This window comes from Camarhynchus parvulus, chromosome 5, assembly GCF_901933205.1.
Source record: "Camarhynchus parvulus chromosome 5, STF_HiC, whole genome shotgun sequence".
Taxonomy (NCBI): Eukaryota; Metazoa; Chordata; class Aves; order Passeriformes; family Thraupidae; genus Camarhynchus; species Camarhynchus parvulus.
The window spans coordinates 45126969-45153038 of record NC_044575.1 but is presented as its reverse complement, the minus strand read 5'-3'; the positions used below and the strand labels follow the sequence as shown (position 1 = coordinate 45153038).

The 26070-nt window shown below is 35.5% G+C and overlaps 1 protein-coding gene across 3 annotated transcripts in view; it reads left to right on the top strand.

Annotated features, from left to right (window-relative positions):
* The window catches only part of TTC7B (tetratricopeptide repeat domain 7B), a 118143-nt gene that overhangs the window by 60511 nt on the left and 31562 nt on the right, over window positions 1-26070 (top strand). For 2 of the 3 annotated variants that reach the window (XM_030950556.1, XM_030950557.1), the window contains 2 exons: window positions 13506-13622; window positions 17748-17845. In XM_030950556.1, coding sequence (XP_030806416.1) covers window positions 13506-13622; window positions 17748-17845 — 215 coding nt within the window. Of the gene's footprint in view, window positions 1-13505; window positions 13623-17747; window positions 17846-21213; window positions 21379-23087; window positions 23139-26070 lie in introns of all 3 variants that reach the window. The other variant, XM_030950558.1, reaches the window with a different exon arrangement.

Genomic DNA, 26070 nt, shown 5'->3' with positions numbered 1-26070 from the left:
TTTGTTTTGGAAGGAAGGGTAGAACTGGATAGTTAATATTTGTTTTTTCTACACCATCTGTGTAAACAAATTCCCCCTGTTGCATGCTTTGTACTATGTTTGTGTCTTCTATTTTTATGCAATATTGCAAGAAGTATAAACAGGACTTTACTATTGGCTAGGCTGCATTTATCCCATCTTACAGATAACTCTATGGATGTTGTATGGAATCTGTTTTGTAAAATACATCATAAAACAGAGAATCTCATTTGCTTAGATAATAACAGTCATCTGAAATTGGCTGATGAACAGCTACAAAAGTGAACAGGGAAGAAGCATATTTGCTAAATGTTCTCTTGCTTAAGAAAGAAATCATTCTTTCTGTTTATTTTTCAGGTTAAGTACATCTTAACATACATTTGGATTTTGTTCTTTTTTAAGGGTTTTTTTTGTTGTGGGTTTTTTTTTTTTGGTTGGTTGGTTTTTTAAAAAATTATTTTCTTATGAAAATCTAATAGGAAAATATCTCAGGGACAGCTTCCATTAACTCATTAACTTCCAGTCTTCTGCTCTGGTGCTTTACCAACTGTCACTCAGGTTGTAATCCATAATATTACACATATCCTACATGCTTATTTGGACAATTTTTTGAAATTACCTCATTCTTAAGTTCTAAATGACCAGCCTATATCATAAATTGTTATTATATCAGCCTACCAGGAAAACATGATTTCTTTAAGTATTATTCATTTGAAAATAGACTACCCTATTATTGTTAAAGACAAATATGTTCAAAGCACTTTGACTGTCATCTTCTGTCTGTTCTCATTTCGTCTTCTGCCACTTAGTGGCAATGTAAATAATGTAGCTGTAACTGCTATGTGTCTAGAGTAGTAATAGTCCAGAAGTATTTCTGAGACTGTACTTTCAGAATTCCCTATTATATTAATCTCTGTTGGGAGAACAAGGGTCCATTCAGTAAAATGTTTAAAAATACTCTTGTGAGCATTCAGAAGGTATTTATGGCTTTTTCAAATGTGGTTCAAGGCTTTTCCAGAGTAGTTTATACTGCAACTCTGGTTGTCAGAGTTGTTCATTACAGTACTGATCTTTGTATTAAGGTATGTGTGTATATAAATATATATGTATATGTAAAAATACATATATGTATATATAAATATATATATATAAAAATATGAAATACAGGCCATAGTAGTGGTTCTAAATTGTTGGTCCTGTTGTATAATATGGACTCTGTGGTGATACAGTGTACTGCATTACAGTGTGCTGGTACAGATCTGGGAGTTTCTTGGCACTAGTAATCACCATCAGATGTAGTAACAAATGCTAAAGAATCCAAGGTGAAACAGTTAAATGTATCTCTAGAAAGTCTTTCAGAGTCTTGTTTTTAGTGCTGTCAATTTCCCAGAGAAGTCGAAAATATGATTGAGATTTCTTGTCTGCTCTCTCCAATTGATACTGACAGCCAGACAGGCACATCTGGTCAATAATACAAATTTGGATTGATTCTGTCATGTAACTGGGTTATTTTTGCAAGGATTTATCAGCTTTTGAAAACTATATGTAATGCTCTTGAAATGGTTGGCAACGTGTACATGCATATATATAGAATACAAAACACATCTGCTTAGTGTATTGGTGAATCCATGTTCTTATTTTGAAACTTCTATAAACAATATAATCTCATGGTATTTCCTGGTTGATTGGGAATAGATCCTCTTGTGTTCCTCTACAGCTTGCTGATTTTTAGATACACTGAAACATTTCATTATTATCCTGTGGTGCTTTATTGGGTTTCATAAACACTTCAGATGTCTTTATGCTTTATCTTTCAGTTATGTCTGCAATCCAGTCAGCTAAATACTATAAGAGTTCTCTTGATATTCTCTGTGTTTCTGTCAGGATACTTTATCACAGCTTTATGCAAATTGATACTGTGATGGCTTTGCAGAGTAATAAATCTCTATACTTGGAAATATTAAAGCATAGTGCTTGTGATTTATGTTATTCCTTATTTCTCTCATTTCTTGTGCATTATTCTTATCTACACACCTCTGTATGCTGTCATTGCATTGCTGCACTGAGTGCTGTCATTGCTCTCCTCACAGCTGTACGTTCTTTTTGATTTGCATTGCTTTAAAAAGAATTACAATTTCACAAGTTTAATACTGCATCTTTGTAAAATGCCAGAGGTTGCAAGGAACTCATAGGATACACCATGAAAAATGCAGAGAAGTGGCTCCTTTCCAGCACTCTTCTGTTGTAATCAATTAGTAAATATGTTGTCTGTCAGTTTTTGACATTTGAAAACCTGGTGCATTCCTGGAGTTCAGGTTCAATATTTGAAGCGTACAGCAAGCATACCTTTGGATCTGCAGTTAATATTACCCTTCCTGCACTATAAAGCTAGAGAGTTGGCCAATCAGATAATGATTTTGCCCTGGGCATCTTAGGTCAATAAGCAGAAAGAAATTCGTCAGAGCCGAAGAATTCTGTCCAATCGTTTTCTGAAGGAATGGAAGGAATGAGCAAACACACTGGGCTGTTAGCAGCAAGGTATAGCTTTTTCTTTGAATAGAGAGTTGCTTGTTCCTCCTATATTCATTATATTGGCAGCATAAATGTGCAGTTTGCTCTGAGATATGAATAGGTATTGGGAAAACTATTGGCAAAAATCCAAGAAACCTGTAAAAGTGAAATAGATATGTAGTATTTTTTTTCAGAGATACTAAAAAGAAAGTTTTTTGCTTGAATATTTATAGCACTATTTTTTCAGACTTCTTGTAGTCTTAAATTGCTAGGTTGTAGCCACTCTATTTATATAGAAATCAGCTGTGTGAATACAGTCAATCTCCTTTTAAATGCTGGCTAATCTTTGAAGCCTCCTGCAATCTGATCATGCTTTAATCTAGGGACAAAAAGATCTCTAAACAAAAGATTATTGAACAGGTTAAGAACTGAAAAGTATGAATACTGTACTCAGTATCAATACTGAGATGGGTGGGAATAAGATGCCAGCACTAATAAACCTGAATAGGTAATCCCAATCAGGTGCTACTTTGTTGGAATTCACTGAAAAGGGTTTTCTCCTTTCATTAGAGAGCTTGTCCCAGTAGTAGAAATAGGAAATTCAGCTCTCCAGCTTGGCAGGATTTTAACCCACAAATGATGCAGCTCAGAGTCCTAACCATCAAACTATGTGGGAAGCTGAGTGAGATGATCCCTTTCTCCTCCTGAAACAGAAGCAAGGATGTGCTGCCCTGAATGTGAGACTGGGCAGGAAGGAGCCAGGATATATCCTCAATTGCTAACCTACTTAGCTATGAGTGGGGCTTCAGGTCTCAGTTGCTTGGGTTTTCCTTGAGTTTTGTTTCTGTTAATCCAGTGGTTTCCCACTCTGGATGTGTAAGCTGTCCCAGAGGTGTGCATTCCTGTCTGAGGGCGTGTTCAGGGTGATGCAAGATAGTGGTGGTTGCATTGCACTGGTTCATATTGGCTTGTGATATATACAATATATATCCTGCATGTGCAATTACCTGAGCAGCCTTATTTACAATAGTCCCTCTTTCTTTTATCTGCTTGTTACAAGGAATTTATATCTTAGTGGTGTATTGAATGATGTGAAATCTTGAAACAACACTTGTCTGTTTTTAATTCATAATTAATACATATATTTTTATATAATTTAAAACATAATTAATCTCAGTCAAGAGAGATGGAGTCAGGCTTCCTAGTGTACTTGGGATATTGTTTCCTTAATCTTAACTGTTTGGGGTTCCCTTAATATTTCAAATGCCAGGGCACTTAAATACAAATACGATGCCTACCATTAGTGTAATTGGGCAAAATAAATAGTAAATTGCTAATTTTATGCTAAAAATTGGAACTGCAATGGATAGCAGCTGACAAGCTTTTAAAGTAGCAGAAGTAGAGAACAGCAGATGGGTTATTTGAGGAGTGCAAGCATGTTATTTTAATGTTAAGTACACTCAAAAAGGAAAGGCATATGGTAACAGGTTTGAAGACAACTGAAGACTTAGTTCACAGTTTAAACATTTACATTTCTTGAAGTGTGATGGAAATTTTTTTTCTTCCAAGAATATTTCACAGAAGCATCAGGCCAATATGTCATTCCTCTGAAAACTATTAAATCTTTACTTCCTGACCCTCAAGGGCTCTTTTGAGCTGCATTAGATTTCCCAGAATCATTGGGCCTTTTAACATTCCTCTCAGCTGAGTGAGTAAAAAACTTGTTTCCTTCTTGGAAATGTCCAGGTGGGCATAAAAAAGAACTGGTTGGTACAGGCAGTGTTGGATTATACATATACACAAAATGTTTTGTGGGACAGGAAGATATTTATCAACTGAAGGAAACAGACTACCCTGTTCTGCTTTCCCAAGGTCAGTTGTAGTTGCACTGCAGTGTGTGGTGCTGTAAAAACTTGTGCTTTTGTGGGTTTTTTCTCTTGATAAATAGAGCACCGGGAATTATTTGAGGAAAAGATGATAATATAATATTGGACAAGAAGTAGTGATGTTCTGTGCTTGCCAAAATCATGCCTTTCAGGCTTGTGTATGCATTCTTGTCAATATTTGACAACATGAATTTTCAAGTTCATTCAATTTTGATCCTGTTTCTGTTGGGAGTTAAATGAATTTGTTCTCAGGAATGATTTTTCTGTAAGTCATGAAGCACAGTATCATTTGCTTGTGTTTTTTCTTTTTATCCTGGGCTATTCTATCTCACTCCCCGATCCCTCTTCCCCTTTGGTTGTTGTTATATGCTTTTACTGAATGGTCCATTAAAAAAGACATCGTTGATAGGTAGATATTACTTTATATAACAAATTGGTCGTTGGCCTCGGGGTCTTACCCCTGAATTATGTTTGCTAGGCTGTAGATTTTTGAAACTTGATTGAAAGAGTCCCAGTTTGGGTCATGAGCTGGACGCTGCAGGGAATTCAAGGCAGGCAAATAAAAAGTTTTCAAGTATAACTAATTTGTTCTGGCTTTAGTCAGAAACTATCTTCATTATAGTTTAGAGATCTACATTTTCTTAAGGACATTGAGTTCATAATATGGAATACAGTATTCATATACTGCACCAAAAATCACAGATCTGACTGCTCTGGGAACAAATATGTGGGGAATAATAGGGTGCAAGGAAGGCCATCCAATGGATACCAAACATATTTATGATTTCCACAAAATTTTGTTATTTTGGGGCTTGAGGGCTGGTTTTGTTGCTTCTTATGCTTTTTTGAGAGTCATGCTTCAAATAGCAGTCTGAGCAGCCTATTTTTATTTCATCCATGTTTCTGTGTGTATATGAGCTTCCCAGTACTTGGGATCTGTGCAGCCAGTGTTGGAGAAGGTTTGGTGACTGATTGAGAAACAATTCAGGACATTTATTTTTTTAAGCTAAATGCTTTCCTAGAGATTTTAAAAAACTAGATTTGTTTGCTTGACCTCCTGTTGCCAGTGTTGGGCATTTAGTGATTTCAAGGTACTTACAAATGATGATTTTTCATGTTTTATAATGAACTCTTTATATTTATGTATTTCCTGGTAATGGAACTTTCCTTGAATACTCAACATGGAGTAGACTGACTGTGCAGCAGCTCATTTTGCAATTGCAGAAGACACCTCTATAAGTTTCTTTCTGTACTTTGATTATCATGGTTGCATCTAAGATCTCTGAATGCATAAACACATCCTTTATAAATCTATGTATCTTTCACAGTCTGTCCAGTTTCATGTTGTCATTCTCCCTGTAGGTTAAATTTTTACGATTGTGTCATTTTGTGTTTTGCTGATGGGGCAGGTATTTGGGAGTGGAGTAATGTGAAACTAGCTGTAAGCTTTTTTACAGCAAGTGTTAAAGGGACAGCTGTCAAAACTGCATGCTTGAATTAATAGTTTGAGGCCAGGAGGATCAAGTCTTAAACCCCCTGACTGTCTATAAATTAGAAATTCCTACATTTGCTTTACTTTTTATATTAAAAATAGGTTTAGCTAAAGCATCTCTTCCAGAGAACTTCAGTCTTGATAAGAGCACATCAAAACCTGGAGAAACCATTGTAGCATGTGGTATCTTGTTTCAGTGCTGGAGTTGCACTCTTCATTAAGACTGCATTTTTGTTTTTAATTTCAATTTATCCCTGCTTGGTTTCTTTCCAGCCATTGGTTTTTATATCATAATTTGCTAATCCCTCTGCAATCCTGGTGCCTCCATTCTCTTGATGGTAGCTTTTGTAAGAAGACCACCTCCCAACGTCCTTTCTGATGTTTCTAAGGGCATGTTCTCCAGCCTTTCAGTTATGCCTGGCACTGTAGCCAGTTTTCATCACATGTGAGCCAGAAATATTTCAATAACATTTATTACATCATTACACAGAGAAGCACCTGCGTCGCATCTCTTGGGAAGGGTTGTATTAATTACTTTGAGCATAATTGCTTCACTGGGGACTTTGATTCAACTACCTGTTTGCTGGCATTCTTATTTGCCTCTTGGTTTGTTATTTTTATGATGTGTTTCCACATATAGATTGCAAAGGCACATTTGTTCCAATATCTATATATTTAATTTTTAAAAAGAAATTTGGCCTGACAGCTATTAAGCCATGCTGCTGAACAGTTTCTTCATGAAGTTTCCTACTGTGTTTTATAAGGATCTTTGCATTAGGGGGTGTATTACTTGTAAATTAGAGTTCTGTTGGATTCAATTGAAATTCTCAAGTGAAGAATTTTAAGGCAGTCAGCTCTACCTTCTCCTTCTAAAAGAAGCTATCAACTTGCAGACAGTAAACTATTGTCAAAATCTGGATTGTGAATGAGATAAACACTGGGAACTTCAGGATTTTCTTCTAATTTTACCTTTTTTCTTCTAAACTATTCATTTATGAGTAATTACAAGGATTTTAGAAGGGCACTTGCTCACAGCCTGTACTGACACAAAGAAAACTGACCATGCCAAGGTTTGGCTTCCCTCCTACTTCCTCATTTCTTATGGTCCCTGTCAATCATCGGAAGTTTTCCTATGTATGTAATTGTTGAGTGCAAGGACTGACTTGCTAACACTTTATCTGGAAAGGTCAATAGATTTATATTCCTGCAAATAATCAATTTTGAATAATATTTGTTCCCCTAAATTTTGTGCAATCTGTGTACTGCTTTCCCACTTCAGTTATTCTGTGGGATTTCAAAGTTAACCTGCTTAATTTGCGCAAGCAGTTGACACTATCACAGTTTGTTACAGAAATGACATCAAACTATATGAAGTATGTGAGTGAATGTAAGCTCTACATCACCATATTTATTTTTCCCTTAAATTCAGATAATCTGAAGTCTACATTGTCTGTAAAAAAGAGTTTCTTTTCAGAGTTCAGTATCTTTAGCATTACATTCTGCATCGTCCTTTTTGTGGTTTTTTTTAGTGCAGAATTATTGTCAAACCAGTTAGTCTAGGATTTTACAAGTCATGAGATTAGACTTGGTGAGGGGGTTTTTTGGGAGTGTTGTTTGTTTGATAGTTCTTGTTGGGGTTGGTTTTTTTAAGGGGGTTTTCTTTGCTTTTTTAATATAGTGCTTGGTTTTAAAGCCAGAACTTCTTTTGAATTCTTCTAGCATTGGAGGATTTGAAGTTGTGGAATGTATCAAATAAGCACTTAAAAGTGAAATGCAGTATTATAGAACTCCACAGAACTGGTATTTGCCACATTTCTTTTATGCTCTCGTAAGTAACAGGCTATCTATCAGAACTGATTACATATCAAGTTTATTATTCTAGTTAAGCTGTTGTATAAATTGATGTGGTTTTCTGGGAGATCAGACTGTTGTTTGATACTTTGTGTGGTTTGTTTGTTGCTTGTACTCATAATTATGGGACTGCCAGTATATTAATTATGTCCTAACATTTTTAATAATTGATTGTCATGTAAAAAATACTGTTAGCTGAAGTTACTCTCAGCAAACTCTTCAATTATTTAAAAAGGTTCTCTTAAAACTTACTCAGTTTACTCCAAGTAGGTTAAACATAAACCAAAGTAGTTGTATTTTTAATCCTGCATTCTAAGCAAGTAGATTTGATGCATTCTTTTAAATTTTATTTTCCTATGGTGGTTCTTAGGTTTCCCAGCAAGGCTTTTGATGCTTTACACTATAATTTTCAATGCATATACTTTGAAGAGTTATATACAACTCTTTCTTATTTTCTTCAAGCTCTGAATGATGTAAATCGTTTGTATAATAAGAGAATAATAATGAAATTTGCTTCCAACACTAACTGAAAATAGAGCATTCTGATCAGTTTTGATCAGGATATGGGGAAATGGACTCTTCAAAAGAAGTCTAGTGGAACTATAAGTTTCCTGTAGGGTGTTGCTTAGTCTGAGGGACTTTAGGGAGATTCCTGATTACTACTGCACTGAGTGACAGGGCTGTAGCAGGCAGGTCTGGGGGAAGCATCACAGTGTGTCATGTTGCTTGATTTGAAGAAAGGATCACAGAATGTAAGGCAGGTCTCATCCATGCAGTAGTGAATTAAATACAGATATCCAACTATGGCTGATCCAAGCCATTGTGCTCTTACAGTGCACAGCAACTTGTGGAAATGGCTGACTTGATCCCTAAAGCAAAGCAGCAGGTTTTAAAATGATGCTTGAGGTGAGCAGTATCTGTTCACTGATATAACCAAGAGTTTTCAGCATTAGTAGTGTTACCTGTCACATAGCAGGGCTCAGTCTTCCATACTTCAGATTTTTGTTTCATTCAACAGATTAGAAATACCTTCAATAGCTTAAGCCAGTATTGGACCAATCAACTTCTGTTGATCTCCTAACATTGTAAGAGTTGCTATGGAAGGAAATTGGGGTGGTTGCAGCATTTTCAAAAAGTGAAATGGGCTGGATGAGAATTAGGACAACAATTCTATTTTGGAGATTCATAAGTTCTTTGCTACAAATTACAATGGTTGGATGGTAAAGAAAGCTTCAGATCATGGATTAATAGATTAGTTTGCACTGATTAGGCAATACAGCAGTAGCAAGAACCTTAGATGGCACGAGGCCCCATTATTATAGTGGTCCTATCTGTAATACTTTTCATGAACTTACCAGTTGTATTTTAAGAAGTTCGGTTATTTGCACCACCTCTTCTGTGGTGAAAACAAAACAAACTGTGAGGAAGCAGTCCTTTCTACAAACTAATTATAAATTAGGAGACCTGATTCCCACCCTTAGTGTTTTAGTAGTCTGAATGGCCTTTAGATATACTTGTTTTTGTGGAAACAATTTCCTCTAGGTAAATTGTTCTTTTCCCTTCCTGCTGCTTGTCTCATCTGTATTTATAGAAAGAATTTGTACTTCTTCTCAGCTTTTTTTTTTCTGCTAGACTGACTAAATGAAGTATCTTTTGTACTCTGTAGTTTCCAGGAAATGGATCACCCTTACAGCCTTTCTGTGCAGCTGCTCCAATTTGAAATTCCTCAAGTGTGTGGGTTTTTTAGCTGTTGCAATGAGAATTACATACAACATTCCAGGTGTGGTCTCACTGGGATATTGTACAATGCCCCTGTGTCTTTCTTCTTCTGTTCCAATGAGTAGTCCCTGAATTGCATCTGGACTCTTCACAGCTGTCTTACCTTGATGAGCCCAGCTGATAGGCAGCTCTGGTCTGGAATAATGGTTACACAGGTTGTTTGATGCTCCTTCCCTCCTGACAAAATCATTGGCAATATAGATGCTGTTCCCCACTCATTCCAGAAATGATGTTTTCTTTGAAGTTTTACTTTAAAAAGGACAATCCTATGCATCATTGTTTCCATAATTCTGAGAAATGGATTATTTTTTTACTGCCTTTAGTCATTCTTAAAGTGTTCCTGTTCCTCATTTGTCATAGTTTTCATATCTCAGACAACATAGGTAAAGATTATGGTGAAGGTTGGGGGTTCATTCCTGAATATTCTTAATATTCATCCCCATTTAGTAAATACATTTTCTCCTTTTTCCTACTTTGATACAAAAAAGCCTTAAAAGACTACAATTTTAGTGTATAATTTTAGTGTTCAAGTGTAGTTTAGCTTTCCTTTTTACCAATGTACATAAGATGCAGCTTTTTGTGTTGCTCTTTTGTCCCCTGCTATTCTTGATAGGATCTCTGCACACTTCTGATGTCTTACTTGCACATCTTCTGAATGATTGGCTTGTCACACATGGAGTTTTACCCATTCAACTTGAGACACAGATCCTTAAATGTCTGAGCATCCTTGTGTTAAACACCAGGCTTCTGCTGCATCTCGGATGTCTTTGCTAACTGTCGCTATCAAGTTATGTGTCACTGACATTCAAAGACCTAATTATAAACCTGTTTGGAATTTTTCATTCTTTGTTTAAATAAAAATCCAGTAATGTATGGATTAGGTTATGAGCAGCTGTTTTATAATATCCTCATTAGTTAGTGAGAACAGGCTGCAAGTAATGGAGTCATTTGCTGCTTCAGTAGCTATTTCATAAATTTATCAGCTATTAGCTCCAAGAATAACTAAGTCTTTCCACTTAAGAGTTTGATTTGTTCTTCATTTTATGTCTGGGTAATTAGTCTCCTAAAATGATACAATTCACTTTATTTTTAGCTATGTTAAAGATCTGCATCCATAGAAAACACTGTTGCTGGAACAAATGGTCTATTAGTCTGTCTTTGAAAGAACCTGTTTTACCTACTTCCCTTCCCCAAAGGATTTGACCCAAACAGATTTCTGTTCTTATCTGTTGTATTTATTCTACATCTCTGACACACATTGTTCTATTCTTAATTTCTTTCTTGAATATTGTTTTTTCTTCAGTACTTCTATTCTTAATGGAGTGTTATTCCAGCACGTGCCAGTAATTTAAATTTCTGATTTTTTTTGTGTCAAACAGGCACAAACAGATAATGATGCTCATAAAATCTACAGCTTAATTTTTATCATCCTGTCACTTGATAGTTTTTATCTATTCTTCATAATTTTAGTAGTGTATCAAAACTTCTTGTAAGGTTTAAAATTCTCTGTGTCTGTAATGCAGGCTGTATTCCAGAAGAGCTGTTTTCACAGATGCTTGAAGTTGACCTTTCAGAAAATCTTTTTTCAGATAACCTACCTCTTGGTTTCTAAAACTTTCTTGGTAATACTTATCCCTGAGCTGCTTATACCTCCAGCCATGTTTCAAGGGAACTTGATAAAATAGAGGTAATATGGGAGATCTCTTTGTCATATGGTGTTCCTCCTTTCTGTTGCCTCCTTCCTCTTCCCTTCCCCCATTTGTCAGGTATGCATAGTTGGCAGGTTTTCATTTTATTGTTAACATCATGTTTCAGTTTTCTGAGGTGTCTTAGTTCTTTTAAAATTTATAGTCCAAATATTAATTGGATCCAGGGAAGCTGCTTTGTGTGGCTTTATAAATGCAACCTTTTCTACTCACAAGATTATTTTTTCTATAGTGTGGATAATCCTACACCAGTGTACTTTATTTATTAGATACAATGTCCTAGCCTTTCTTTATTAGAATTGCAAATATTTGTTTGTTTGTTTGTTGTTTGTATTTTGGAAAATATGTGAACACCCTGTCCTGTTGACTGCCATAATGCACAAGAAACAGGAATGATGTTGCAACATGTGCATCCAAAAGCACCAAACTGAGGTGTTGCTTTCATTCTTACGAGTATATTTGTCTTCTGCTGTCTTGAAGCTGAATCATACACTAGTAGCCCATGTTCCAACATTTTTGTTGCACTGATTCCTGTTATGTTGTACATGTGCTTTTAAGTAATTTCTTAATAACCAAATCCCCTCAGTTTCTATTCTTTGCTTCATTTTTCCTTTTAAATTTTGCTTGTTGAATCTTAGCATTTTGCTGACCCTGTGCCTTCCCTCTGCTACAAAATCCCTAAAATTCTTAAATACTTGAATACTGTTAATGGAAATTCAGTCTATCTGTAAACTGTACATAATAAGGTATATATTATGATTATTGACTCTAGAATTACTTGCAAATTCAGTGCTTCTGAATTGATTATGTTCCATAACTTTTGTAAAATGCTTTATGATCACAATTTTAAGAAATTGAGCTTCTCTAGGCTCCTCAAAATGTCAAATGTACTATCTTACAGAGAAGCAGGAAGGGGATTGTATGAGACAAATTCCTGTGATTTTGGTTGCAGGTTTTGATGCCTAGGTCTTGCTCCTCTTTGGGTGAGGCTTGCATGTGCATGTGTTAAGGGTAGAGTAGATGAGGGGAGTGTGAAGGAAGGAGGATGTTATTTATCATATTTCCTTCTCTTGTGAGTAAAATGATGGACAGACCTGGACATGCTTTTTTTTCAGTGATATAGTCACTGTTAAATGAGTATCTAGAGAGGACATCTCTGCCAAATGAAATACAACTTTAAGTTATCCATATATTCCCTTTATACTCAAATCCAATTTACTGATAGGAAGAAAGCTAAGCTAGTATGACTGCTCTACATTACAGGGTGATTACACTGCTCTACATTCTTACAAGATATCAAGTGGGACTTTGTATTACATTCTGTACCTGGCAGGTGCTCATTTTCTTGACTAACACTGCAAAGTGCCTTTGGTTTCTTCCTCAGTCCCACAATGCACACATTGCACACTTAAGGTTGTGTGATTCATTTTTGGATTTACATGCTGGGTAATCTCTGCCAAGGATGCTCAGTGCAATGCTGAAGATTTAACTACTATAACTTGATGTAATTTCTTATTCTTGAGAAAACTCTCTGCACTTTTCAGTTACTATTAGCAGCCTCCAAGTTTGTATTTGGGATAAGAAACTTCTGAGCTTTCACACATCCCCCCTCTACACCCTTCTCAGTCTTCCCACGCAAACCATATGAGCAATCATATAAATTTTTCACTTAGTATGATTAAGGTTGCAGTGGAATAAAATGCCAAAGTACACCTGGGTTTTAAAACAGAAAGTAGGCTAACAGTTTTATATGCATGCTCTCCTCCTATATATGCTATGGGCTCTTTCATCTGTGATTTTGCTAAAAATTGCCTTTAAATTAGCATTTTTCTAGTATTATCTGTTCCTAGGTGCTGTCACTCCTATAACTGTGCCTACCAATGGACTAGCTCCTTTATTGTCACATTGTATTTATACTCTTTAAATAACTAGGAAAGCTATCTAGGTTAATCTTGGTGGAGAGCCTACAACTTGATACATCCTGTGGATTCCTGTGGTACTGTTAATTTCAATAAGCTACACTGTTTTATAGCTTTTTTTTTTAATTAAAATGAAAATCCTGTCATCTATTGCTTCTGTCCAGTCAAAAAAGGCATCTTGTAAAAAGCACTGTTACTTTGATGGCATTAGATATTTATGTTCGTTAAGCTTTAATTATTACTGTATTTGAAGTTTAGTTTTCTCCAGTTTGGTGTGATGCTGTCTTTAAAAATGTTTTTCTTGAATTGGAATCTCTTTTAACTTCTTTTTCCTTTTCACTAGATTGCTGTTTACAAAAGTCAAATTGGAGTCCCTATGCAGAGGCCCAGATGAAGCTCTCCTTACCTGTAAACACATGCTCCAGATTTGGAAATCCTGCTACAATCTAACTAACCCAAGGTAAGATGCTGTACGGTGCTGGGCTGCTCACTACCTTGCTTAGTAGCTTTTCAGGGCAATATTAGGTCAGAAGTCTTGCATTTACTTGTTTTGGTATTTCATATAAACAAATGAGTCCTCTGGAAATCTAGAGAGTGATGTTCAAAGATGCCAGTTAATGGTCATGTGGAGCTACCCAGGGTTCTATGAGGTAAATGCCAAAGCTACTAAATTCTGCAATGATAAAGGCTGTTTACACAGATTGGGTAACTCGAATGAGTTACCTAATTCTAAGTGTACTGGTATGGTCTTGTTTTGTTTCCTGATCAGGGTTTTAGTCTTTTATATTGGCTAGTGGAGAGATTGCTGTAGTAGGAATTTAGTTCAAGGGTTTTCACTGAATAATATGTAAGAAGACAAGACATTAAGTAGAACTAATGGAAGCATCAGTGGTCACATGGATAGAAATCATGTGCTTGCATAGTCAGCATGGCTGTTTTTTTCAAGGGAGGTCTTGCTTATGAACCTATTTACGTTCTTCATAGGCATTAATAAGTGTATAAACATAAGTTGTTATAGTACTGTTAGAGTTTCCAAAATGCTTTTGTGAAAGACCTTTGCCGTATATATTTAGATAAGCTGAGAAACAAATGAGAAGGCTACCTAGCAGAAATCCATGCTGGTATTATTCAATATGTTTATCAAATACCTGGTGAAGGAGACAAGCAGAATTTCCTGCTCTCTGGTTGTTTGAAGGGTTGACAGCCTCTGGAGAAGACATGCTACAGCAGAAGAGCTATGTACCAGGTGGCATCAGATACCTGTGTAGCAGTATGATGGGCATTCAGTTTTTGCTGTACATTGAGTGCAGGCATGTAAACACATGCATCTCTTAAAGATTGAGAGAGTTGACCTAATGGCAGAAGAGGGCAAACTGCTTCTCTGCTTAGGGAAGGAGCTAGTGAGCATTCAGAGCAGCAAAGTTTGGAGGGTGTGGCAGGAAAAACCTGGGAGGGCACCTGAGTCAATCACAGCATACTGAGACCCGACACTGCATTGTGGAGCAGGGAGCATCACTCAGGTTACAGAAAGCAAATATGTCAACAACCAGACAGGCTTGAGCTGAATCTTTTAAATTCAAAGTGACTGAATGAGGAGTAGGGGCCAGGGAGAAAATTTCTCTTCTAACCTAGTGGGTGGTGCTTTATTTTAGTTAGCTGGTTGTGTGTGTGGGCAGGCAGGGTTAAGAGTTTAGTATCAAAACACTGCACTTTGCAGAATAGCTACAGTTTCTGTTCAAGCCTAATTTCAGACTGGCTTTGCATGTACTCCAACACAACTTTTCACCTTCCATCTCTGCTGTTATCATATCAGGGCTCTAATCATAACTTGTGATTACTGCCTTGTTGTTCTTGTGCTAAGAGCTACTGTGCCATGTTAAACACACTTTAAGTAATGCCTCCTTCAGACATCAGCAGGGACTGTGAAAACTTACTCTTGGCTGTGTCACCTTCAAACAGCAGTGCTTGATAACTCTCCTTGGCACCATTCTCCTGCAAGAACATCTAAGTGGAAAAATTAGTGAGGATTACTTTTCATGTGATTTTTTTTTTCATACTGATTTTTTTTATCTTGACATCTAAGTCTTTTCTTGAAGTTATGGTAGTGCATTAAAATCAAATTTAGAATGGAATGAACAGGAACTGTGGATAAGTGTCATGATAGAAGGAGCCAGGTTTCCCAAATCACACATTTAGAGTTACATCAAGCAGTGAATGAGGATACAGATTTGGAGTCTTCCTTTGACTGGCCTGTGGGAAATGGAAGGACTGAGTACCCACATACTGTATCACAGTGATCCAGATCCATCCACCTCTTACCATGGGGTAACAGTTATCACTGAGACCTGAAACGTGACTGGGAAGTTCTGTTCACCCAGCTGCCCTCCTCTTGTACTGAAGAATGATGATGTGGGATTGTTGTGAAAACTTTAATTTTTCAGACTTTGTAGTTTTAACACAGACTTAATTTTGTTGCAAAGCATCATTTAAAAATTGTGTCTCCTGCTGGGAATAATGGAAGCCTTTTTAAAAAAGTTATTTGAGCCAGTAATAAAAGGTCTTTTAATAATTTTAAACGTTTTTATAACATTGTTCTTCAAAGATTTAAATATCTTTTATGCTTACTTGAAATATCTTTTTCTATTATGATTTAGACTGAAGACTAATTTGGTGTATCATTTTCCTAATAAGATAAGAATTTACTTTTTTGATAAGCTGTGGTTTATATTAAATATTTCTTCTGCAGTGAATCAGATTTAGTGGGAACATGGGTTTAGTGTCCTCAATAATATTTTAATAATAAAAATTAATCACAAATACCTAGACATACCTTAAAAAGGGCCAAATGCAATACTGTGAATTACCTTTGTTCAGTCAATATAGAACTTTTGTCTTTAATTGAAATACAAACTTTTTTCTCATTAGATGGTTAATATTAATTTTAAAATTATTTTGTTGTGCAAGCCTTGGAAGATTTAAGTGTCTGCCATTAGTCTACTGCTTAAAATGCATTAGAAAATAGTTGAATTCCTTTCCACTTCATGGTTTGCATTTGAAAAAGGAACAAACCACAGTGCCAGTGCTGTGCTTGGAAGATATTGACAGTAGGTCTGGCTCTACTTGTCAGCAACATTTGGCGTGTGGTTGCATGTGGATTGAGGAAGTGATTACCACAGAAAATTTACACCAAGTGATGTAACAACTATAGCCTATAGTGCACGGCCCAGAAAGTTCCCCTCTGTTTCTTGTGGATTTCTACAGTGATGTCATTTTGTAAGGAAATAATGCAATAATGTCATGCTAATGCAAAATTTTAATTCTACCGTTTTAATAACAGCTCTAAAAATAGGGAATGTTGTTTCACTGACTTTTGCAACTATTATGAACTGTTGGGGGATTCTTGCCATTACTTCAATCCAAATTCAGAAGGAGGCAGTTGTAAAATCAAGGCAAATGGAGAGATGTGCTGAATTCCAGGCTTGCAGTTTAGATTAAAGTTTCTCAAGCTTTACTTTAAACTTGTAAAAATTTAAAGGAATTTTGTACAGTTCTTTCTCTTCAGGAGAATCAGACAAAAAAGATTGCACTCTGCTAAGTTGGGCTAACAGTTCAACTGCTTTAAAGCTTAATTACTTTTAAGTTTGTGGGGTAGTTTGTTTTTTTAATGAGGTTTTAAAGAAAATATTTATTGATAATGAATAGTACTAGACTTAACAATCCTAAAAATGAAATTACTGTATTAACCATAGAATGTTAAAGAAGGAATGCCCGTATGTGCTTCCTTAGACTTTGCTGACAATGTGTCTCAATGCTTGCCTCATCTGAAGGAGAAAAAACATGTAGTTCTTCAGTCCCAGTTCTTGTGCTGAATTTTTAATAGTTGGAGGAGCAGTTAGTTTTCCAGGAGGCATATCTACAAGAAGTCTGAGGGGCAGATACTGATTTACTGCTAAAGTAGAAGTTAAGTGTGTTTGCCCACAGGTGCAGTCAGTAAAAATCACAGCTGCTGCTTATGCTCCTGAGATGTTAGAAGTGTTTAAATGTTTCTGCTATGCTGTTAGAGTCAAGTTGAACATTAGACAGTTAATATGAATATGTGCATATATTTAGAAAAACTGAAACCACAAAACTAAACCAGCCCTTTATAACATCTTTACCTAAAATTGGATGTCCTGGCTTTAGCCTTTCTATTCATTCCAGAGAAAGTGTGGATTTTCAAACTTATACCTGCCCTCTCAGCTTTCTGTGAAACCTGTACCCCATATCATATTCAAGGTACAATAGATTCTTTCTGTAGAGGTGTTAGTTATGAATTAAACTAAAAGCCACTATTCCCTTTTTGGTTGTATTAATTATGAAAACAGAACTGCTGAAGTAAATAAGGATTTAATTTTGCTCAGCTTAATTCTGTTTTAATGCAACTGGCTTAACGCTCTGTGAGTGGTTAGTGGTGCTTGGTACTAAATTTGGTCATAGCAGTAACTTTTATAGCAAGAACCTTTGTGGGAGTAGGGCAGCATGAAACTTGTATATCAGTATATAATTTTGTATTTTAATAGCTTACAATTTCTGTACTTCATTACAGTGATTCTGGACGTGGGAGCAGCTTGTTAGACAGAGCTATTGCTGACAGACGACAGCTCAATACAATTACATTGCCGGATTTCAGTGATCCTGAAACAGGTAAGAAATGCATATGAGTAATAAAATAGGTTAAGTGATCTGGCTGTAGCTAGATTTTGCATTAGTTATTTTTTTGATTTTACAGAATGAAATTATATTTTCATTATTGTCATGTAAGTGAAAATAGACATTGTGTGATATAAGATTTCTTTTTCTTCTTTTTAACTTACGAACTACTTGCTGACCATGTTCTCTGTAAATTAAAATATCTAAGGTATGGATCTTGCTGAATTTAGTAGTATTTCCTTATGCAAGGGCTAATAATTAGTATGCTGAACTAGCCTGCTTGCCAAAGTCCTGTGCTTTTTCGTTCATTCAGTATTTGCATATTTTTGTTTAAAAGATAAATTTAAAAAGAATCAGAGAACTTTGAATGTCAAAAGAATAAAAGACATTGTTTTTAATTAATTAAAATCTCACATAGATGTTAAAATATAATTACATGGGTGGCTAGGCTTACTGTGGACATACTTTGACATTATAAGCAAAATAAATTTGTTGTAAATCAAACATACTGTGGTATTTTTACATACATATAAAAAATGGTGGTGCACAGGTATGCTACATAAAAGCTAAAATTGTTACATGTCTGTAAATACTGACAATATATAATTTGCCTGTATTAATATATTCAGTTATCCCAGTGCAAACGAATATTCCTTAGAAATGATGCAATCAAAAAGTACGTGAGCCATGCATTCTGCAGAGATTGCAGAAGGAATTATCCTGATGCTGCTAATTTCAAAACTTTTGCCATATCTTACTTGTGTTCTAAATATTGAATTTTTTTTTCCTGAGTTTTAAAACAACAAGAATGTTTTTCATGGGACCTTTCAGGGAGGTATTTCTGCTCAATCACTGTTTGCCACTAACAGCTTATGGGAAAATATGCCAGCCTATGAATTTGAGTACCCATAAATCGAGACACATTGAAATGTGTACTATATGTCTAATATCACAATAGTGCAGTAGAGAAAAATCCAATTTAGTTATTTAACTTTTGAAAATTAAAATTTGATTGAATGTTCAATTTTGAATGTAAAGTAGTGTTCTGTGCTTGCACAGTGCAAGCAGTTTTGATTGCAAAGATCAGGTCTCTTGATTTCCAGACCAGCAATATGATATGGAGTAATTAACATGGAATCTTCTGTCTTCTTGTATTTGTATAATTAAAAGGGGTAAGATAACATTCTATCATGCTATGGTGATCATTCTATATTCTAGTCTAGCTGATTGTTTCATTTTTAAGAGCATAACTATGTTATATGGATTTCCTACATATATATAGATAGACATAACTATAGATAAAGTTTTATGCCTTCAAAAAAGTGCATTGGGGATGGGTGTTGTGAAAGGTTTTTTGTGGTTAGTGGTGGTTTTTGTTTGTTTCTTTTCCAGTGAGGACATACAGCCCTTGATTTATACCTTCAGGGTATGCCTGCCATACTTGAGAGCACAGTGAATGGGTGCACTTTAAAGATTGCATAGTCCTCAATGCTTTTAAGTAAAGATGAACCCTCATTCAAAACAGTGAGCTTTTCAAGAAGTTTGCTCCATATTGAAATCCTGCAGCCAATATCCTGATCCAAATAGGATCTCTGCTTACATTCTGATTTTTCTAGCAGGTCCAAATTGAATTTTTTTCTGAATCTCAGATGTATTGTTAGAACTTAACTCTATTGTCAAGGAGAACAAGATGGAAAATTTAAAATATGGGATCCATTTGTTATTATTTATCTTCTAAAAGGTAATTGTGGAGGATCAGTAGGTAGATGTCCCTTATGTTTTTTTGGTTTTTTTTAAAGGGAAGTTGGAGTTTATTTTGGTTGTTGGTGGGATTTTAATTGTTATTGTTAATTTTAGCAGAGAAACCTTGTTGCAATACCAGTACTCAATTTCTGGCAAGGACTAGAACTTTGTTATCTACTGAATCTATGTAATTGCATATATAAAAAAGCTCCACATCCAGTATTTGTCCAGAATTCTTCATCAGAATATTATATAAACATTTTGCAGGAATTGAAAAATTATGGTACTACAAGAATAAAAACAGTCAAGCTTGCCCTAGTGTTTGAGAAAGCTTAAGCAGACTGTCAATAAAATATTATTCACAACAGATAGATGATAGAAACAATAGATGGTCAAGATGTTAAACCTTTGTAGGGCTGAAAGGGCTCATCTGCAAAATCTGTGGATCCACAGCATTTAGAAATGCAGAAGGAATTTGGCAAATTAGTAAACAAATGTTAAAATGCAAAAATGTTCTGGCTGAAAATCCTCTCCGGATGGAAATGTTTGATCCCCTCCTCGTGTAATGCTACTTTGTGAACACATTTGTATGTCTGGATACATGTAAACTTTTGGAAATTTTCCTCTTCATAACTTTGCTTGCCATCGATGATGATGATGATGATGATGATGATCTCCTTTGCCTGTCTAGTCTGAATTCAGTCATCTAAGTATCAAGAAATGAGAGCTAAAATTCAAGTTTGAAGTTTATGTAAAATCCTTCAAAAAAATTCCAAGTGCAATGGGTGTAAATCCTTCATATTTTTAAATTTATCAATTAAGCAGAAGCTAACCTTTAAAAAAAAAGGATTGAAAACTTGCTTTATATGGAGCTCTTACCCATCCTATAATGATAAAGTGATTCAAGTTTAAATTTGTGTAGCCTGTAACGTATCAAAAGATTGTATTGTGGGTTTCTTACAAGGCTAGACTGTTGATTCTAATGTCCTGATCAATAACTATGTCAAATTTACTTTAAGCTTGTCTGTTTCAGTTGGCTTGCCATGAGTGGCATGCAGTTATATTTGTATATATCAATGAAGGAAATAAATGTAGAGGGGGGGAAAAAAAGAGCTTTGATGAATCAATCAATCTCACAGGGACACAGACACATTTCATATTCAAAGACAAACAAAAAAATACAAATCTCTACAGACTGATTGACTATTTGCTTAAGGTATCAATCAATCAATCTTTTTAAAACCTTTGTTCAGTTTGGTTGCAGCCCACCTAGTTTATCATAGGAAGAAACAATATTATGTGAGTTTTAGATTTTGGCCTTTTTTCTCCATAAATATATATTTTTTAATTCATGCCTTGGAACATAAGGACAAAAATACTTTATTGCTCTTTAAATCTAATTTAGTATGAAAGAAGAGCACATATAAGTAAAGGGGTATTTTTGTTGTTACTTTCAGAAGTGATGTTTATTTTATGTAGGAGCCATTTTGATCTTACCGAGAAGTGAAACAAATGCTTTGCAGTTTTGGCATCCATGAGTCCGTTAAACCCTGTTGGATCTTTTTTCTTTCCAGTCCCCCTCCACACCCCCTTACCATTCTCTTTGTTTCGCTTTTTAGCCTCTGATACTTCCTCATCTTCTCTCTCAAGAACAGAGTCTCCTCTCCAACTGTTTGTATCTTCTCATCTTCCTCATCCTCATCCTAAACCAGACACCTTTGTCTGGCCCCATGCAGCCTCTCCATACTGTGACCAAGTTCCTGAGCCCTGTTCACCTACTCACTGTAAATTGGCTTTCTATTCCTGATGAGCATGTTTGTGCTGTATTATTCTGATAATCTTCACAGCTGATAAACTGTGGTTGAATAGATTATGTTTCAACAGTGTCAGGGAAATCTGGCCTTTCAGCTGTTTTTTATTAAATACTGCATGGGTTTTAAGAGTTTCATCAGAGAAGACTGTTTTATTCATCCCAAAAGATGTAAAGCTACAGAAATATCCATGTTCTCATGGATGTTACAGAGAATTATAGGTGTTCAGTGAAAGAGATTATTGGTCAAAGCTGCTTTGTAGCATTTACAGACGTAAATTATTTCCAGTGCTGGCATCTTTTGCCTAACAAGACTGTCCCTGCCACAGAATCTCCTATTATCTGGACAGTTTTTAATAACTTCATTTCATAAAGCCTTTAACTAGTTATAACCAAAACATTCCCTAAAAATTCACATGAAAAGAACCATTGCCTAAATATCAGTGTATCATGATGCAGGTAGGCCATATTGGAATGATTTGGAGGAGGCATTAGAGCAGTGAAAATCAGCATTCTGCTGTTTCAAGTCAAGAGCCTTTCTGTTAATTGAAATTATGCCAGTTTAAACGAGCTGTAAGATCAGTCTCCATGGTGTTTAAATACAAAGTGTACACTAATGCTGCCAGAGTAGTTCAGGTGGCAGGGTAAAATCAACGTAGTTTTTCAGCCATTACCTTTTAACTCCTTTTAATTTCTCTTAAATTGTCCTTCACTCATACCTTTATAAATAGCACTTCTTTTGTCACTGGATTTACTATAATCTGATCTTAATTTTGACACCTAGTCTTTAGACCGGTTTTATGTCAAATATATTTATTCCAAGCCTAATGTAGCAAATAAATCTTTACGTATTAGCAAAATTCACTTGTTAAATAGCTGACATGAGACCAGGGTTTTGAAAACTCTAGCTCATATGTAAGCCTGTAACTGTAAGTGCCAGGAAATCTGTGTCCTACAGAAGTTCGAGTCTGACTTCCTTGAAGCATTTGAATAACTGATTGGCTGCTATTACAGGTTTGGGTGTCATTGAGCTGAGCTTCTTCAGACCTATGCCATAAACAGTACATCCCAGTTAACATTAAATTACTTGTTCTTGTTCTTTGCAAAGCTGTTAGTAAGAACCTACTCAAGAATGAAGGTGAACTGAAAGAATGATGAAGCCAAAGCACAGATTCCATTATGTGAAGCCAAAGTTTTCCATTTCCAAGCTCCGGTATCCTCAGGGAAAGGAGCTTCTACCATTTGTATGAGAAGTAGCAGAACCATGAAAAAGAAGAAAAAAGATATTGGAGTCCTTTGTATGGTGTCAATAATTAATGAAAGTTAAAGCTCTCTGAGTAAGGAGCAGTTTCCCTAGATGCCTATAGTATGTTAATATAATTTTAGGGGCTGAAAATCTCATCTTCGATATATTGCTCAATTCAATTTTTTTTCTAGTGAAAAAAGCCAAGGGCATTTTGTGTTATTGACTTGACTTCCAATTTCTGTTGAACAGGAACATGCTTTTAGAGTTGTAGCATCTTATTTAGCTTTTTTATCTTTTGAAATCCTGTCAACCTGATTTACAGTTTGAAGGTTATCAGAAATCCTTTGACTTTCTTACAATTTCTGCCTTATATATCTCTATGTAACATTTTTTTCTTCTTACCTTGGATTGTAATTTGTGGTTTGATCTATCCAAAGGCAATCCATCAGATGCTTACTTTCATGGGGTTTACTCCCTTTTTTCAGTTTGTAAGTAGTATTGACTGTGCAGTTCTATTAATTTCTGAAGGACTAAAATCACCTTTTCCTTTAGCACAAGCCGTACATGTTTTGTCCATCAGTAGTTGAAGCTTGTTAGTGTGTAAAGCAAGGCTGATGCTCTTTGCCCATTCAGTCACCCTAAGGGCTGTAATTTATGAGACCTGAATGCACTCAACTAACACTTGCATTTAATAATTAAAGAGGCAGTATTCATTTCTAGAGGACTGCAAATAAAGATATATTAGGCCGGTCTTGTGTAACACAATGGCCAACTGCCAGTACATTGTATTATAGCGCTGCTGTTCCTAAAGAAGTACGCTGATCCAGAGCACAATACTGCAACTACTGACATGACTCATAATAAGCTACTACTTTCTTTTGTGGTGCAAGTTTTGCTTGTAAAATAAATGAAGAGTACATTTTGAAATAATGAAATTATTAAAACAGACTAAATAAGAAAGAATGAAGAATATAGATCTATAAATAACTGCTGTTTTAATCAGGATATGAATTAATATTCTTTTTCTCTAAGTGATTACCTAATAAAGCTGTGTTCATAGCATTCAATTGTATTTTTCATTGATTACTTTACCTTTGCATAAATTTTTTGGGGTAGTACAGGAGATCAATTTGGTGAAGGAGAAAAAAGTAAGAAGATACATAAGCCAACATGTTTGACAGTGACTAAGCACAGAAAGTCTTTTTCAAAGAGCTGAGAGGATGCTTTGTGAATGATGCTGTCCTTACTTGACTACTCTCATCTCCATGCACAACTTTGTAGTAAAAGATAGGATAGCTTTTGATTTGTGAGTGTGAAAGGTATCTCAGACTCTTAATGAATTTTAGATGAAAAAAATTGTGAATTTTGGCTAAATCTGCCAATCTGTCTTATCAAATGCATAATTTCAAGGATGTATTAGTCCTGCAGAAGGTGCTGCCTCTTTGTATTATGTAATTGCTTTTCTTACAGTTCTCTGTGTGTCACACCACTAATGTTCTTACTTCCAGCTCTTTGAGTGCATGTAAAGTTGAGTCACGGGGGTTTTCATCTTTTCTCCTGCATGAGCATTGGAGTTAAAGCATTTTTTTCTTTATGTAAATATTGAAATGTTTATAATGGGATGAATGTAAAACTATTGAGTAACATTCTCTTTTATGGTATAAAAAGAAATCCTGCCATAGTGGTTTTGTGAGTTGATATGAACCTGTTCCATGAAGGATGACAGTCTATTCTATTACTCATTTTCAGAAGGCAAATTGATGTACATAGCAAAGTGATTTTGTTTTTCTCAAAGCTGTCATGCCATCTAGGTCCTGATAGAGTCCACATATTAGTTTATGTCCATTACACTGCATTGTGAAGAGTTTATGTGGAAATGACCAAGGAAAGAACTGAAGAAATCATGACATCATTTCCATAGGGTGTGTGGTATTTATAAATGGTATTTAATGGGTGAGTTCATGTGGACTCTCGTGTAACATTTACAAAAAGCCTGAAGATAATAAATTGAATACGTTATTCACAAAAGTTTAACTGTAGGTGTGACTTGGAAAAGACAGGTTGCTGTGACATGACAACTTCTTGGGTAAATTGTTTTTGTTTAAGTCTCTTGTTAGGTTTTCTATTTCAGACTGAGTTGAAACATTGAATCTGCAGCATGGTTGTTGAAGATAGGATGTAAGCATGATGAGAAGAAACTAGACTCTGGGCAAGTGCCATTATAGGACTTGAATGGGAGGTTATACCTTTTTGGTTTAGGAACATTTTGTCATGGTTAAGACCTTCTGTCACACTTTGTAGTGTGATTGTGATTCCAGATGTTAATCAATTTAACTAGTGAATTCTAGGTCTTGCAAAGACAGTCCCTGTTTCACACTTGGCATTTTTAGTATAAACAAGCTTCAGAACAAAGCTAAACAAATGAAAGTGAGTATCCAGGATCTATTTTGGTGATATGTTAATTTTCCAGGCCTCATGATTTCCATTTCAAAATAAATATTTGCTGCTTGTGTTATTTGGAGGGAATTTTTTTCTTGAATCTCAAATGACATGCTCTAACAGCAGGTGTAGAAGTTACCCAGAAAGAGCAAAGGTATTCTTGTGCATGAAAGATCATTAAAATTTTAAATGAGAAATTGCTGCAATTCTATCTGAGCATTTGAAGGAAGCTGCAACATAGTGAATTGGAAGTGAAAGTGAGGATATGTTTGTGTTTGGCTGTGGGTCCTGACCTCAGACCAAAGAAAGCCAAATGCAGATAAGACGGAGACAAGGGAGCAGAGCTGGTGACAAAACCAGCAGGGAACCTCCAAATAAACTGGCTACATAGGATCTATAAAGCCTCAAGGAGATTGTAAGACATACTTGTTACCCTCAATTTCTCACAAGCCACTTTGTATCTTTACCAGTTGTAGCTGAAATTACTGTAGGTTTTAGAATTGTCATGTGAATATAAAGATCTGAACCTGTTAGGACATCCTTGGTTAGGACAAGATACAGATGAGTTAGTTCTAATATGAAAATACTTGAGTAAAGTTTGAAGGAAGGTAGGAAAAAGCTTCTTAGTGCACAAGATCTTTAAATGGTGTTTAGTTTATTAAATGAGAAGTTTACTAAATGTGTTTTAACAAAAAGAGCCAGAAGAGAGTCAGATGACAGCTAATTGTGCAGTACTAAAGAAGTATTTAGGGCCTTATGGGTTAGAGTATTAGCATGAGTGCAATGTCCCTGAAAGTTGCCTGATGGGCCATTGCTTTGTATATGTGTGTGTTTTCTTCAGAGAACTAATTGCTGCAATATGTTAAGGGATACCTTTTTCCTGAAGAGAAAATATAAACAGTTTGAATAATACCACTTCAAAGAAAAATTTTAGAAATACTTTTAAACTTTTTTTCCTCTTTTTATGCCACTCTATAAGGT